General features: G+C 35.7%; 1 protein-coding gene and 1 long non-coding RNA gene across 3 annotated transcripts; one reads left to right on the top strand and one right to left on the bottom strand.

Annotated features, from left to right (window-relative positions):
- Positions 1 to 774: 774 nt before the first annotated feature.
- On the top strand, positions 775 to 4,226 carry LOC127969773 (uncharacterized). The gene is made up of 3 exons (XR_008156342.1): positions 775 to 920; positions 2,278 to 2,336; positions 3,032 to 4,226. It is a non-coding gene; the product is annotated as an uncharacterized LOC127969773 (long non-coding RNA).
- Positions 2,335 to 16,081, bottom strand: si:dkey-103j14.5 (isoaspartyl peptidase/L-asparaginase). 2 transcript variants are annotated; one of them, XM_052571868.1, is made up of 7 exons: positions 15,955 to 16,081; positions 14,081 to 14,287; positions 13,160 to 13,302; positions 9,884 to 10,041; positions 6,081 to 6,199; positions 5,766 to 5,876; positions 2,335 to 3,205 (listed from the first exon to the last, which is right to left on the bottom strand). In XM_052571868.1, exons 1-7 carry the CDS (start codon positions 16,076 to 16,078, stop codon positions 3,000 to 3,002), a joined length of 1,068 nt encoding a protein of 355 aa, XP_052427828.1. In that variant the 5' UTR covers positions 16,079 to 16,081; the 3' UTR covers positions 2,335 to 2,999. The 2 variants fall into 2 exon arrangements, with proteins under 2 accessions (XP_052427828.1, XP_052427829.1); XM_052571869.1 differs by lacking the exon at positions 15,955 to 16,081 and adding an exon at positions 15,430 to 15,563.
- Between the last annotated feature and the right edge of the window lie 744 nt (positions 16,082 to 16,825).

The raw sequence follows: 16,825 nt of genomic DNA, 5'->3' as shown, positions 1-16,825 counted from the left end.
TGCACGACCTGTGCAAATGCTTTATACTCAGTGTGATTAAGTGATAGTTAAAAAAAATTGTGACTAGTATGCACGTGGGTCACTTACACTCCCCAAACAGACGTCTATGAGGTGCATAAAAAAAGCATTTGCTGCATTATATGTTAGTGTACCATGAATGCAAGGTTAAAAAACAAAACAAAAAACATGCATTTGCTTTAACGAAGTGAATGTCACAAATTCTTTTGTAATGTATGTATGTATGTATGTATGTATGTGAACCTTTACCCAAAAAAACAAAAAAAAATGGTGGTTTGTGGTTTTGGATCCCAGATGTTTATGTGGAATTTTGAACCCACTGTATAAAAACGCAAAGCCAACAAATTGCCTTGCTCCACACTCCCCCTAATTTAAAGCAAAACTATGTACATTTTGGCGCTCTAGCTGTTAATAAGCAGAACTGTACGCATCCCGCGGAAGAACATTCTAACCGGAGCTACTTCTCCAAGTTTATGTCTATGGAGATTCATGCAGGTATGTGTTACTCCGCAGCAGAGACGACCCCTAGCAGGCTACAATAGTCCAAAAATAATGCACAGTAGTGATTTGGGATAAGACAGAAAGGTGAATGGTAAAGGCAGATTAATTTATGATATACTCGCTCATTATATACATTAAGCAAATTTTTGAACACAGAAAAAGTGACATAGTGTTGCTTTAATGCATACATTGCAATACTACGCACTACCACTAAGGGGCAGCACAGACAAAGGAACACCCTCGTTCTGCGTTAAAAACACAACCTCACCTGACAGCCCCTCTCATGAACTGAAAACTTTGTAATGAAACACAAATTAGAATCTCACAGAAATAACACTTTCAAAAAGGAACACATTAACAAAATGGGCTGCAACACGATCCCAGTAAAACATAAACACAAGGTAAGTGTGATACTGTCAGTACCAAATGTTTGCAATTAACGTAACATTACTGTACACTTGAAAAGGTAGCAAACACTCAGTAGGACGCTGATTATGTGACACGGAAAAACTAGCATCTTCCCCAACCACAGGTGGTAAATTATGTTTGTGTAATATAACGTTAGTCATTTGTGTTTCGATTTGTTCACCGAGGATTCTGTTAAAACAGTAACGTTACAAGTGTTATGTAGAAACTGACTTATCTCTCTCTCTCTCTTTGTTGTTGCTAATTTGTGCTAGTTTTTAGAAAAGACAAAATTATATTTAAGTGGTGTTCTATGCCCTATATAGTACATAATCAGCATTTTATTAAAAATAATAAATTATATATACATAGAATCTTATTTTTACATAAAGCTTAATCAGGTCTCAAGGTAACAGAGCAGCTTGGAACATCTCAGCAAAATGTTGACTAAATTTTTAACAAGGAATCCCAAATACTGACCTACTTCAGCCCTGCTGAAGTCAGAATTGGTAAGTTAAAGCTCAGAGGGGTTGCTCTTCTCATAATGTTGATCTTTTTCAGTTGAGGAATCACACTGTTGTTTCATGATGCTGGGGAGATGTTGTGATGTGGCTCCTCATGCTTTGATCCAACAGCACTGCACTGACCAAATACACTGAATGCCTGCGTCCAGGCTAATAATCTTCACTTAATTATTATTATTTTTCTTTTGTAGTCTGATTGATTGATCAAACATGTCAAAATGTAAACTGCTGTAGAGGTGCTGTGCTCAGCAGGGGTTCACTATGGAGTAATCAGCTCCTTCTGCAATAAAAAGAGAGACAATATTGCCTTTTTGGAGAGGCAGAAAACTCCGATTCCAACTCCAACTGGTTTCAACTACAAAGGGTTTTACTGTTTCATATTACAGAATAAATACAGTAGTATAAGGACACACAATTCTTAAAAGCTTTTTACAATTTTTAATTGTTAAAAGTGTGTGAACTTGTACTCAGTATATCATATTTGTCTTTGTATGTACAGTACACAGCTTGTCCTTAATTTGAAGTGAAATTAAATAAATAAATGAGAGGAGGGCAACTAAGGAGACACTAACTAGGAGCAGTTGCGAAAACTTTTCTTTTCCTTATAAAGAATTAAACTTTGAGGACATAATTATTCATCCATAAATTCCCACGGCTGGAATATTTTAACAGTCTTCCCTCATTTCCATTTTATAATATCATCACTGCTCTATTCACAAACTAAAAGAAGCAAACAAAAAATCAAGGATATTTTTCACAAATCAGCAGGAACATTGTGATCTTTTTCTTTTCTTTTTTTTTTAAGAAACATAATCATTTTTTCCTCCAGATCCACCAATTCGCCTTCACATAAAAACCTCGAAATGAAGCGACTGAAGATATGAAGTGGTAAGATTCATCTTTAATAATATTGAATTCCACACATGTAACGAAAACAAATGTACAGTATATGGTTAAATTAATATGCTGATTTGCCATTATACAGTATATTTTAGTTATATTTTCCATCAGTCTTCCTATCTTACAGTATACAGTTTATGATGTATTCATATCTCATTGGTGAATACATTTCAGACAACGATGCCATTAACTAATGATAACTTACCATTATTCATTAATTATTTGTTAATCTTAACAGAACACTTTGAGAATTCTTAATTTAGTCACTTAACACCATATTGTGTTTCTATTATTTGTTCACTGAGGAAACAGTAGGCAAAACCTGCATAAGTGTTATTATTGTACGTACAGTAATCTAGCTACTAAAGTTACTCAAATGTACAATGTTTTCACTTAACATTTTTTAAATCAATTAATCACCATTCATTAACTGTTGGTTAAACTTGTCAGAACCTGCAGAGAGGAGTATTTGTTTTCTTTCTTTATACGAGAAACAGCTTATTACCATTGATGCACAATAACTTTTAGATATGGATAAAGGATACAGTTAATCACATTGGAAACTGATAGAATCTAGCTAAATAAATTAACTAGCAGAAAATGTTAAGAAATTCAGAATAAGAATGAAAATAGAATTAAAGTATAATGTTATCATTTCAACGTCTGAGTGAAATCTTCTTTAGGATTTAACCCGCAGTGCAGGACGTCCTCTTTAATGGAGGCCCAAGCCATGCGTGGGGTGGTGAAGCTGGCGGCCCAGTCCCCTGTAGAGGACACAACAATAGCTCCTCCGCATCCCTTCACTCTCTCTCCCATGTACTGAAGTGAGGCTTCAGCGGCGGCTGTGGCTGATTTCCCTGCATTTCACAAAGGAATCACTCAAGTATGTGATACTGTCAGCAAAGGTAGCAGTAAGTTTATCTGGGTGCCATGTATTTTTACTGTGCTTCCTCAGAAGCATTTCCGGTCAGTGTTGCGCAATGTGAATTGCATAAATAAGATGATATGGATTCTAAAATCTTTAAGGTTAAATAAGGCTGCAAAACATCTATTCATATGACAAGGCAACACATTTTCACCCCTTAATACGTTTATTTAGCAAGGATGCATTAAATTGCTCAAAAGTGATAGAATTATTGTCATTTTATTACCAATAATCCAGTTTCCACAAAAATATTAAAAAGCACAACACTGGTAATAAGAAATGTTTCGTAAAGATGCTCAAAATTCAGCTTTGCTCTCACAACTCATCTTTTAAATCATTTCAACATAGAAAACAGGTAGGCCTATTTAAAATTGTAATAATATTTGAAGACATCACTGTTTTAATCTATTTTTGATTGGTGAGCATCAAAAACAAAACAACCAGCCCCAAACTTTTAAAAAGTAGTGTACATAGGTTCATTCAGCTTCACAACTTTTTCTATTGCGCTTGTATTTTTCTAGTATTTTCCAGCACAACAAAAAAAAAAAAGCATTTGATCTCTGTGTGCCGTATGATGAAATGCTGCACCGACAGTGTATGTGTCCTTAGTGACCCTTTCCAGGTCACACAGTGAACAATATATGTTGCTCTCATAGTTTTCTCATTCCATCAGTCTTGGTATTGCAGTCTTATTAGCCCAACATAGAAAACAACCAGACAAACACTGCAACAATATTACATTTTTCCACTTTTTAATAGCAATAGATTTGCATTGTGAGTTAGCTTTTTTTGTATGTGGACATACTGTGTTTAGATGTGATGTCTATTTTTAATTCTCTTTCATCCATCTCTTTGTGTCCTGTTTCTTGTTCTTCTGAGCAGTGAATTCATTTTCTGGCTTTAACTGGGGACACATGGGCCTCTAGCCAACTATTAAAGCTTTTTATGCTCATCATATTTATTATTATTATAAGTAGTGCCAATGGTACCAATAACTTGCAGTGTTAATAAAAATATTTTTAAAAACCCAAATGAACTGATCACACTAATCAACAATACACAAATGTTAAACAAATAGTTGAGACCCTAATGGCTAGCTCACTAATTGATCAAATAAAGAACTGGTTGATAAAAACAGAATGGTTGTGCTTGCAGCAACACAAGCACAGCATGCCAAAGCAAACAATAGCCTGCTGCTGACCCTTCACACTCTTTCCTCAGACAAAAACACACCTCATTATCATCTGCCTACTGTGGCAGCACATCCGATCCTTCTTCCCTCTCTCTCTCACACACACACACACACACCAATTAAAATGACTGGCAACAGCAGCATCCGATTTTTTTGCGGTCTGACACTCATTCTGCTTGGTTATACAAAATCTGATAATAATAGCAACATGTGGGTGAGGGTAAAGGGGAAGGGATGATCGAGACCTTGCAAGCCAAAACAGTATGAACACAAATTGCATAAGAGTAAAAACACAAACAAAAGCGAAGACATAGCAAGGGAAAAAACAAATGGGTGATGAGAATTTTTCATTCAAAATATACAAAAAAAAAAAACAAATATATTTTTTTTTTTTTTAGCTATTATTGATTATTTGTCTTTTTATGTAATTTTTAATTATGTGATATTTGTTAATCTGACCATTAATCTCAAAAATAACTATTGTATTTATTGTAAGTATTATAATTGGCATCAGCATGACATGTTTTAATTTTAATTTGTATCATTCTTATATAAGTATAATGCCTGCAGCTTTCATGACCTGTCTTAATATGGAGATATTTATACTTTAATTTGTCACACTTCAGGACTAATTAAAATATGATTAAATAGTGAAATAGTGAAGATAAGGACCTAAAATATACATGTTCTCTTATACATTAATATAAATGTTAATCTATAGAAATCAGCCATTTTATGCATCATCTAACTAAATGAACAAATACATTTGGAATTACTTATATTATTTAAATATTATTTAAAATAACTATTTTCTATTCTATTTTCATTTTACAATATAAATATTGTAAAATATCATCTATGTGGTGGCAAAACTGAACTTTCAGCAGTCATTGCTCTAGTCTTCAGTGTCACATGTTCCTTTAGAAATAATTTTAATATGCTAATCTGCTGCTCAAGAAACATTTCTTCTTATTATAAATGTTAAAAACAGTTGTGCTACTTAACATTTAGGAATAGACAGTTAATCACACATTTATTTGAAACATTTTTTTTTTTTTGTAACACTATGTTTTTACCATCACCTTTATTTAATGTCATGCATCCTTGCTGTAAGAAAGTAATCATTTTGAAAGGTAGTTTTGAAAGGTGCCTTTCAAAAAAAAAAAAGAAAAAAAGAATAAATCTATTACAAAAAACAAAAATTAATTAAGCAAATATGGACAATTTTGTTTTCCTTAAATGTAAACGAGTGTGCATGCACACTAACACACTCATCAGGATTAGTGTAAAAGTCTCATACCTTGCTCCATATGAAAGAGGATTAATCTGGCTAAGGTGACTTTGAGAATAGACTCTCCGTGACCAGTACAGGAGACCGCGCCACTTCTATTGTCTGCATATCCACCAGATCCTTATCGCACAGGAAAAGACAGCAGCACAGACAGTGTGGGACGTTAATGTGTGTTACCTCGGGAGAAAACACTCTGACAATTGAGTATTGATCAGAGCTGACACCTTCAAACCAAAATGGCTCATTCAACCGAGGCACTGCTTCAAAATTAATGTTGGTGTGACACTGAGATTATCTCTGTCCTCTATCTCTGATCCGACTCACCTATAATAGGAGAATCTCCGACTCTTCCCACCATTTTGTTTCTGATTCCTCCGGTGGATGTAGCGCACGCCACATTACCCAAAGAGTCCAGAGCCACCGCTCCGACCGTATCATGGCCCCTGCAATTATGAAAACAAAATAATAATAATTCTATAACCTTGAATAAAAATGTTTAGCGCTGATAATTTTTTCCTCATATCTGTAATTTTATGGTCTCAGACATGGTATTTTCAAAAGGTGCTTTGAAGAGACAGCATTATTATTCGTCACACTCAGAGATGTGCCTCAAGCTAAGTTCCTCTTCATCAGACAGACTTTTGTCCCAGAATTCAACTTAATACGCTGCAGTCATAATCTACTGGATTAAAGCCTCAAACTCCCTTCCAAATATAGCTTCTGTGCAATTACTTTTGTTTCCTATGTGACTCTCAGACTAAAAAAATGCATGTTTCACTGTTCTGGTGATGGTGCTAATGACAACTTCACAGATGCTTTTAAGAGTGCCAGCACACCCGAAATTGACTCATCATCATCATCTACCTTTCAACAAAGGAAGAGAGCGAGAATAAGTGCCCTTCGCCACTCTGAATCACAGCCGCTAGTCTGGGAAAGTACACTCAGAGAGATTGCAGGGAAAGTGTTGTATCAGTTGTGATATTTCTGTAGATACACATGAAAAAGTATGGACTGTTCTTCAAAAAAACAAATCACAATTCTTAGGATGCTCACATCAGTCTTCCTTGCCAGTTCTCTTGAAACGAAATAGAATGGAGAGCAGAATGTGGGATGAACAGATACCCTTAGTATTTCACAGGCTCCATATCCCATGAAACTCTGATTAAGGCAGCAGTGCTGTGGAAAACAAGCGTGTGTTATGAGTCTGAAGCGGCACGGAGGACAATGGTTCAAGGTGAAATGAAAGAAAACAGCCTCCATGTCATTCTCCCAGAAATGGGAGAGCAAACATGGACCTCGCGGAGAATATTTGTCTGAAGCAGCTGGCAAAGAATCACTTGTCAGGTTCCAGATTTGAGGCATCAATCATATTTGGCAGGCGCTTGATTACTCTTTTAAATCACCGGCGATGCCTGGATTTTGCTCATCGGTTTAGGTGAAAACAGCTTTTAAAAGCAGCTTGACGGCGGACTGTATTTCACACTTCAAAGTGAACACAGAGTTTTGCAGTAAATCTTCACACATCCATAAACAGCCTAATGAAGTGTTCAGATATTGGAATAGAAGTTTAGAGTTATTATTGAGAAGAACAGGTGGTTGTCTTAACTTTTTGTTGAAAATGTATTTTCTAAATACTACAGTATTCGCAAAAACTAAATGTCAGTATGCATTTAAAGCAGATGTATATAGAAGCTTGTTTTTACCTGAAAGTAAAAAATTTAAATTATAATTGTGAGACGTTTGAAGTTTGAAATTGTGAGAAGTTTTAAATGTGAGAAAACTGTGCAAATTAAAGTCACATAGCATGCACAGTATTGTTACAGTATTTATTTTTTTAACAATTCTGAGATACAAAGGGGCTTCCATTTAGTCAGTTTTTCAATATTAAAAATCATTTTGCTATTCCATCTTTAAAGTGCTCTATGTAATGACATTGAGAGGTTGAACTATGTATTGCAGTCCAAATTCAAAATATTGGAAAGGGTTAATTTCACCCAAGCCCCTCCTCCTCAAACTTGACGCACACAATCAAGTTGCCAGATTGATGACACTAACCGGAACAAACACACATGACAATGAATTAAATTAAATATGCTGTGCGACAACTGGCAAACCGGGTTGCCGAAATACAATTTGGTAAACTGGCAGTGGGCGGGTTTCACAAACCAACAGAGATCAACATTCAGGCCCAGAACGCACATTTTCAAAGAAGAAAAACTGACTGTAGCATTGCTTTTCAGATAAACAAGTATGTTAACTTGGCATGTTTCTGAAATATCTGCAAATGTATTATGGTATTTCTAGTAGAGTCAAAAACTTGTATACAGCACCTTTAATATTCATGTAGGCTGATCCTTTTTTCAGGTTGGAAACCATGAACTAGCTATGAGGTGAATCAAAATATTATGAACTTTGATGTAAAAGGTACAAGACTGCATTACTTAGCTTTGATGAAAAAAAACAACTAAAATACCATGAAGCATTGCAAATGACAATATAAAAATGATGGATAAAGATACCTCTTGATTTAAATGTGGATTGTGTATATAGAAGCAATTTATTCCATTTATTGCAAAACATGCTTATACATACTAATTAAATTATTAATTAAATACAAAAACTATTTAAAAGTGTAGGGAGTCAGACTCTGTTATGGAAGTGGGCAGGTGTAAAATAATTATTTTAGGGCATTTTACTTGTTTTCATTTAATTTCTTTGCAGAATCATGGGTAATGCAGTTTTTATTCCAGGAATTCCATCATTGGAAACAATAAAACATCAATAAAAGCATTTCTGACAGGACCACTATCATCAAATATGAATGACAGTTAACATACAGTATAGACTGGCGGTATGGTTCTGTTCTGGGCAAAACCTCCCAGCCTAGCACTGATAAGAGCTGAGAGAGCAGCAATAACCCCTGATATCATTAATGTTCTTAATGACAATTTAATGTAACAACATAATCGGGATAAAAGGAATAGTAATATCAACTAGGAATATTGCATGTCAAGTGCTGACTGTAGATGAAAGGAGGAGCTGGGGATGGAGAAGGGTAATAAGGTCCTGAGCTTCTGAATAATACTGAATGAACCTTATATAAAGAAGTAATGATCAAATTCCTATAGGTAGACGTGGATTGGTTATAGTCAGCTGACGTGAGCTTGACTGATGTGACCTGCCAGAACTTACGCTATGCTTGATATATTTAATTGATAAACAATCTTGTAGCACACATTAAGTCTAGGATAGGCAAGTTGTCATCGAAATGGAAAAAGTGAATGGAATTTTCGTTTTTCAAACTCTACCATTGCTCTCTATTCGATTTTTTTTCATACATACTTTTTCAAACTGTATTTTGATCCTGAATAGTGGTATCCATATTTATTACATGACACATTTATCCAACACTTAAATCTGTTTTGATCAATATGCTGTGAATAGTAAGTACTGGCACATCGGTGACTGTTTTATTCTAAAAGCGTGGTCAGACCAGAAGGGCAGAGGTAGGCCATGTAATCACCTAAATAAAGGTGGAGGGTAATTGAGTTCTAGGGCCTGTGTGTTAAAAAGCCCAGTGATGGTAGTACAGGGCGAGCAGAGGGAGACTATCAATAATGAAGCCACAGCAGGGCGGGATGAAAGGCAGTAGCTCAGCCAACTGTCACTTAGCACCTCCACAGCACTATTTTTACAGACTCCCTCAGGGGCTGAGGTTACACCCTGCCATGGCCCTGACTCCACTACTACTCAACACTCTTTGCTGGAGCCCACACAGCTCTAACTGCACTGCCTAAGGCCTCAGGGAATGACCTGAGTTCTGTGAAGGCCAGCACGTCAATATGCTACCATTCTCAGCCCATTGCCTCAATGCTAAGGAGAGCCACTTTTAAAACTCTAGATTTTTATCCTTTAATTTTTTTTTTCATGATAGTTGAAAGAGAAATTATTTAAGCAAAACATCAAATGCTTTCCCTGCAAGCACACAAAACATAGCTTTCCAAAGATGCTGTTGACAATTTACTTCAGCTATACAGTCCTCACAATCAGTGTCTGAAATGAAATATGCCAAGAAAACAGCAACTATTAAAAACATCTCAGAGCACAAAAGTGACAAAACTACCCACCATTGTGTGTTGAATAATTTTCCAACCCCGACTGGATAGCTACTGCTTTGTTCCCAGTCTTTTCGTTCCAGATCAGTCACCAGATCATCAGCTACTGGAATACCAATGCGCTCCGCAAACATGCTCGCTCCTCTATCTGTCAATATGACATGATCTGTCTGAGCAAAAAACACAAAAAAAAAGGATTGAGAGATGATTAGTAGTCTTAATGTTTACTCTATCCAGTCTGATTCCACGTGTCACCATTTCCGGTTCCAAACGCTCCCTAAGATCGCAAAAGAAAACAACAAATGGTGCTAGTATACACTAATGGTGTGCTCTACCACTGGTGTGCTCTATCTTAACCTCCATGTTGAAATCTCAGACAAAAAGACAGTGATTTATTGTTTATCTGTTGTTAAAATATTAGTGGCTAGGATGTCGTGAGCCTGTAGTGTACATCCTGAGTTTCTAAAAGTTTTTTCTCATAAACTGCTGTTGAGACAATATTCTCACTTGAAACAGAGTAGACCGCTTGAACCTGGAAAAAGTATTTGATATGTCACGGCTTAGCAAGCAGATCACATACTAGCATGTTTTAAGCTATGGTTTCCCTTTAAAATTTCATGTTTTAAGTATGACTGTGTGTCATTTTTATGCTGAACAGAACCTGAAAGTCTTGTCATGTAATGTCAAGTACAGCCCTTACTCATAAATCAAAAAAATTAAGTTGACTGCAAAATCTTTATAGCAAATGTACTGCAGTGCCTTAATGCACACTTAAATTGTTAAATGTCTTACATGGTTAGTTCTTGGTTCTGACTAAATCAGTAGTAGTTTATCTGTTGCATTCTGATTCCCTTGGATGTGTTATATCTTCCACATAAAGACTCCAACAAAAAGACAGCTTCACCACATCTTATGTATATCCTTTCACTTTATTTTCATATTTACTGTCCACATCTCCACGTGGAACTGCTATTATTTATTGAGACAATACTCTGCTGTCTACAATTTTATTTCTTCTGTTCAACATCTCAGTGGATTAAACCATAACTCTGACTTAGAAAACTTTTAAATATTAACATGGTTATTAATGTCATATTTCTATGTCAAATACTGTGCATTTTAGATCGCAAAGCAAGAGCATGAGGTCAGTGAAGCTTGATCGCAGCATTGATCAAGACTTGATGAATTTTTAATACTGGCTATTAAAGAGATCTGCCAATCCACTGTAAGGCCAAGGTCTTTTGGGGCAGTCAAGACAGGTGCTGCAACTAATCAATTATCTTGTATTCTTTGGGTTTTGTTTCCTTCATGTTCAACGCCTTGCAAGGTGAACTTTGGTGAAAGGGGAAATGTTAATGTCTTTGACATTTTATATATCTACTACTGAATATAACAGCTGCTGAGAGATTATGACCAAGGCTATGTAAATATTAATAATTATTTTTCTGTGTGTGGTTATTTTGTAATACTGATGGTGTTAGTTAATGGTGTAATAGTATACAGAAAATAATTCTGCCTCCAGCCATATATCATAGAGGTTACTGTATACAGGCATTGTTATGGTGAAGGTGCATTGCTAAAGGCTTATTCAAACCCAGAATGATATATTATAACATTAACTTTTTTAAGTTTTTAAGTCCAAACCACAGCTAAAATGATAATGAGAAGAATGACTTCTCACTTTCTCAAGTGACTGGTGACCGGATCAGAATCCGAGGTTGAACATTTAAAGCAGTCGATTACATAACTTATAAACTTTCTGATTAAAATATTTATGAACAACGTTATAGGCTGATGTTGTGGATGCTAGTAATAATTATATAGTTATCTTTATAGGTATCGGTCTTGGTGTCAATGGGCCTTAATACAACTAAATGTGACAAAAGGTATCTTGAACTGCCCTTAAAATAACATAGATTAAATTAACATCTTAAACAGATCTCTTTTATGTAGGCTTTTCGCCTATAAAATACCCCTTTTGATGTGGTCCAGATTAAATGTGCAGGATTTGATTTTATGTTGTTGTAATGTGATACTGTAAGACTGAATGACTCTTTCGATCTTGCCATGATGAACTGATGTTACTGTATTGCAGATTCAAAAAATTTTGATTCATTATTTTACTTATTAACATATTCTTTATTTTGCTGAAAAACCTTTAATACATTGTTTTGTTGTGATAACTAACTTATGCTGCATTTACACTTGGCACTTACAGTACATGCAACCAGTATCCAGATGTTGTCCACTTAGACAAAGTGTAAACGTGCTTCTGATCGGAATGTTATCTGATATTCATGTCCTGGTCCAGAGGTAGTCGAGGATGCATTATGATCGGATCTCAGTGTAATGTAAATGTAACCCAGCCATTGTTTCTGCATTCACAGAACGCTAGTGAGACTGAAAATATTTTTTACAAGAAATCCGCACCCCTTCAGGTCGACTTTGCACCGCAGACTTATTTAAATATATTGCGTGGGAAATACAGATCCGATCGGTTATCGGGACAGAGAAGTCAGCTGATGTTGCCAAGTGTAAATGCGCCGTGTGTTGATTGACTGATGATCCGGTCTGCTTGATCGCATGTTAATGCCAAGTGTAAACGCTATGTCATTACAAAGAGCACTGATTGAAACCAATCTGAAAATCAGCCAGCATTTATTTCCCTTTGGGCCTGGCATTACAAAACAGCTGAAAAAAATTAAAAGGAAAGGGAAATTCCTGAATCTGAGGTGTCATATAATTTCACCTTTGAAGTCAATATCATGGCTTTTTTGGTAATTAAATCTATTATAAGAATAAAAAAAAATGGATTATATCCACCCAATTCTGGGTTTTACAATAGATCTTTAAAGTGATCCACATAGATCTCCTTGATAAGCACAGGCATCAAGAACTAGGTCTTTCCTCATTTCCTTATCCAGTGTGAATGCCAGTTTTAGATTTAAATCTAAACTGGACATAGTATTTTATAGCAACTGACTCTTACAATGGGAAATTATTGAGTCACACAGGTCTTTATCAGAAAATTTAAAGAAATAAGCCTTTATGATTGAAGAAAGGATGTTTAATTTGGATTTATGTTTTGCAGTGTCATATCTGAAATATAACAAATTTTATTGGAAATAAAATTTCTGTATTACATCCCCTAAATTGAAAAGAAAATCCCCTTCAGTTCTATATTTGCTTAGCGAGAAATGGCTTGAATTAAATGGGGTACATGTTCACCGGAGAGAGCTCTATTCCCCCAAAAAATAATTCTGAAACTATTTGAGAAGAAAAGTATACCTTTTCCATTACAGCACGAGCAAGACTAACAGGGTTAGCGATGTTTCTCACAGAAGCCACAGCTCCAGTGGCAAGTGTTTCCCCATCCATGATGATACTGTCCAGCTCCACCTCTCCATCAACATTCAGCACTGCACCATGACCTACACAAGAAAGATTCCAATTCTGAAAGTCCACATGTGTACAAAGATAACACATTTCATATGACACTTCATGTAAGAGCTGATAGACAAACATAAAGACCTTCAATGTCAGGGTTGAACCAATCCCTAGATATAATTTTAGAAAAACTAATTAAACTTACCTAATTTGGCTGTACCAAATTTAAGTATTTTTAAAATTATTCCAAAGCATAATTTTATTTCAGTGTGTATAGAAGGACGGACAGACAGATGTATAGGTTCTGAAGTAATAAAACATTATCTCATTCTTATCTCTGTCATGACACCCTGACATACTCCAGACTGTTATCCACTCGCCTCTTAGAACTCCAAACAGGATTGCATTAGTCATCTATTGATCATTCTGTGCCTCTGGCTACCCCAGTGTATAAAATGATCCTGACGAGGCACTGAATGTGCAGCTCTGATATGAGGAGGATTAGCCATTTCACTTATGGTGGCAGTTAACCATCACAAATGAGATTGGCACCGACAGGCCGGGTGTGTTAATGAAGTGTCTTGTTTTACCCTGCTTTCCTCCTTGTAATCTGATAATTATTTGAGAACCTCTCACCTTACTCTCAAGATGGTCATTAACAAAGTGCCATGGGTGTAATACTGTCTCACTCAGAGCCTAGATGAACTACTGAATCTGTACTTCCTCTGCTTTAAATCTTTAATAGTAAAAGTCAGGGTCAAAGAGCCAAAACTAAAATATTAAATATAAATGATATCAGTATATACTGTGTATGTATTATACCTGCATCAAAAGTTGGGTCATCTTCCAAAGACCTCACAGCTTTTTCTACAGCATCAATTGCACTCCCACCATTCTTAAGAACAGCATCGCCTGCCCACGCAGCATTCTTGACTCCTGCCATGGATGCTTCGGCTAACAAGTCCGGGATGGCCCACGCGCCACCATGCACCACAATCACAGTCTTCATCCTCGGTCTTCCTCTAGCCCCTGAGGAAACAAATGTGCGTTTGCTGTCAGGAGTGAGGATATATTACTGTGAGCTAGCACATTTTAATATATTGCCCTTGGACTGTACTGAGCTGTGTAATTTATTCAGATGAACACTGACAGAGTGGGTAAATGCAACTTTCACAGCTCATCTCAATGAGAAGGGTGTCATGAGAAGGGTGTCTGGGTTTGTTTACAGGAAGCAGGTTTTCAGGCTCCTGTCATGTTTACTCAAGCTCTATTAAAGTGAGGGCTTGAGAGATGAAAGGAGCAATTCCATTTGGTTCACCTGAAACAACTTTCATATGTTTTGCTAACCAGAAGCATGCCATGACTAAATAAAGACTACTACAAAAATGTACCATGGTAACCAGGGTCTTGACCAATAGGCTGTTGTTTTGATAGTTCCTAAAATAAATCTGTCGCAACCAAATATGCATTTATAAAGGAAGTAAAAATGCATAAAGATTCTGAAAGCCTTAGCTTCTACAGTCTAAAGGAAATACAATTTTCACTTCATATTTATAGCAACAACAGACTATAGTTGCTTTCTAAATTAGAATAGAGTTATTTTTAATGATTACATAACATTCACATAACTGTGGGAAATTATTCAAAATTAACTGATTCTCCTTCATTCTTTTTTATCTTTTAAAGCTTTCTAGCTAATAGGCTACTGCTTAGCCTGTGTTTTCAGAAAACAGACAAACCACTAGAAATCCGCTAGAAATGACCATATTTCACAGTGTTATTTGCTATTTAGCAGAAAATGCTGGTATGTCACTTCCAAGATATGTGATGATGTGATTTTTGTTATGCGTGTAATAGTCATGAGTTTATGTGCGCTAATGACCATCTCTTGACTCGAGCCAGTAAGTTTTACGTTTTGTACTTAAACATAACATATACATTTTTGCCTGATATACCATATAGATCTATGCCAAATGGCAAAATTAGCTGGACGAGCTGTAAAACGAAACCGAAAGTTGGTGCGCTGTATTGATCAACAAATTAAAAAGAAAATAAGGTTATGATATTGAGAAAAGAGTTGCTGACTTTGGTAAGCGATAAGGACATTTGTAATTGTGCTCCAGTCTGTACAGTCAGCGTATATCAATGGTGTAAAAACGGCACGTGCTTACCGTACAATGTCTTGCAGAGGCAAAGCGCTGGGTTGATAAAACAAGTTAAATTAGATTTCTCACACTATTATATTTCCTGTGACAGACTGGTTCTTTCTCAATTTGGTGAAAAATCTTTAAACTTTTTCAGTTTAACTGTATACGCAGTTGCTGTGGTTCGCCTTTGCAGGGCTATAGCTAAACGCACTAGTTCTAGCCTACTTTAGTTTAACTTTACACATAGGGTCCATTCAATTCATTGATTCATTCGACCGTGATTCAGTCAAATCTAAAACTTTAACGTGACCAAACTAAATAGAACAAACGTCAGTGTTAACAATCTCCATGCCATTACTTTAAAGTTCGACAATTATTGCCTTTAAACCATTATATTTTACATACTATATATATATATATCTTACAACTAAGAGTTAAACCGGTAAACCGTTACATAACAGTAGACCGGAACAGTTTCAATTCATATGCATGACCAGTCTCCCTCTAATTACTACGAACACTTACATATTAAATGAAATATGTACTCACTGTTTTCTGGATTTAGCAAAATACTCACTGGCTGCAAGTCTTTTGCAGTATCTGTTCTTAGGATGACCAAGCAGATTTTTAATCTAGAACCATGCCTGTCTTTTATTGTGTTTTTAGGTTGCATAATCTTATGGACAAAAGCCAAGTCTGGTCTGAGACTTCTAATGAAGGGCTGATGTAAATTATTGACCTACTATATAATGCTGAATCACAAATTTCTTTTGCACATTGTTGTAATCTCAAGCAGGGCAGAAGTTTGAAAAGTTGGAAGGAACATTTCAAAGTTGTTTACATGTTGCAAGTTGGCAGGAGACCCACATCTTACGCATATTAGAAATAACCAGTGATTAAAATAATGAGTTACAGGATCTTGGTAATATTCAAACTGTTGGTGTTAAGAAAATGCAGTGGAGTTGAACAAAGTCCGGTACGGAAAAGTAACATTATTTCTGTGTATATTTTCTGTCATGAGATATAGTCCATCAGGAAATATTCGATTTTGATGTGTTATTCAAGTGAAGTCAACTTTTTTATATGTGCTTTATACAGTAGAGATGTTTCAAATCAGCTTCAAGGAATCCAACAGGAAAGTAACAAAATCAATGATGCAAACTTTAAAAATGAAGTTGATCGAAAATTCTGCTAATCAGCTTTAGCAAGACAATATTATTCAGCTCCAGTCAGTTCAGTGTTGGTTCAGTTCAGTTTAATAACTGTGTAAAGTTCATTCATTATGAAACAAGTTCAGTTCAGTGATAATCAGCTCTACTGAAGACAGTAGTGTCATTATTCAGCTTGAGTCAGTTCAGTGTTGATTAATTTCAGTTCAGTTACCGAGTCGATGTTGCAAAATTCAATAATTATAAATGAA

This window comes from Carassius gibelio, chromosome B13 (genome assembly GCF_023724105.1).
Source record: "Carassius gibelio isolate Cgi1373 ecotype wild population from Czech Republic chromosome B13, carGib1.2-hapl.c, whole genome shotgun sequence".
NCBI lineage: Eukaryota > Metazoa > Chordata > Actinopteri > Cypriniformes > Cyprinidae > Carassius > Carassius gibelio.
This window is presented reverse-complemented; position numbering and strand designations above follow the sequence as displayed.

Bases quoted from the DNA above. Each gene is read 5' to 3' on its own strand.
- si:dkey-103j14.5 (XM_052571868.1), bottom strand. From the start codon at position 16,078: ATGCAACCTAAAAACACAATAAAAGACAGGCATGGTTCTAGATTAAAA. The intron at 10,042-13,159 runs GTATACTTTTCT...TTTTTTGCTCAG, and splicing joins CTCGTGCTGTAATGGAAAAG to ACAGATCATGTCATATTGAC. The intron at 3,206-5,765 runs GTATGAGACTTT...TGTGAAATGCAG, and splicing joins CCTCTTTCATATGGAGCAAG to GGAAATCAGCCACAGCCGCC.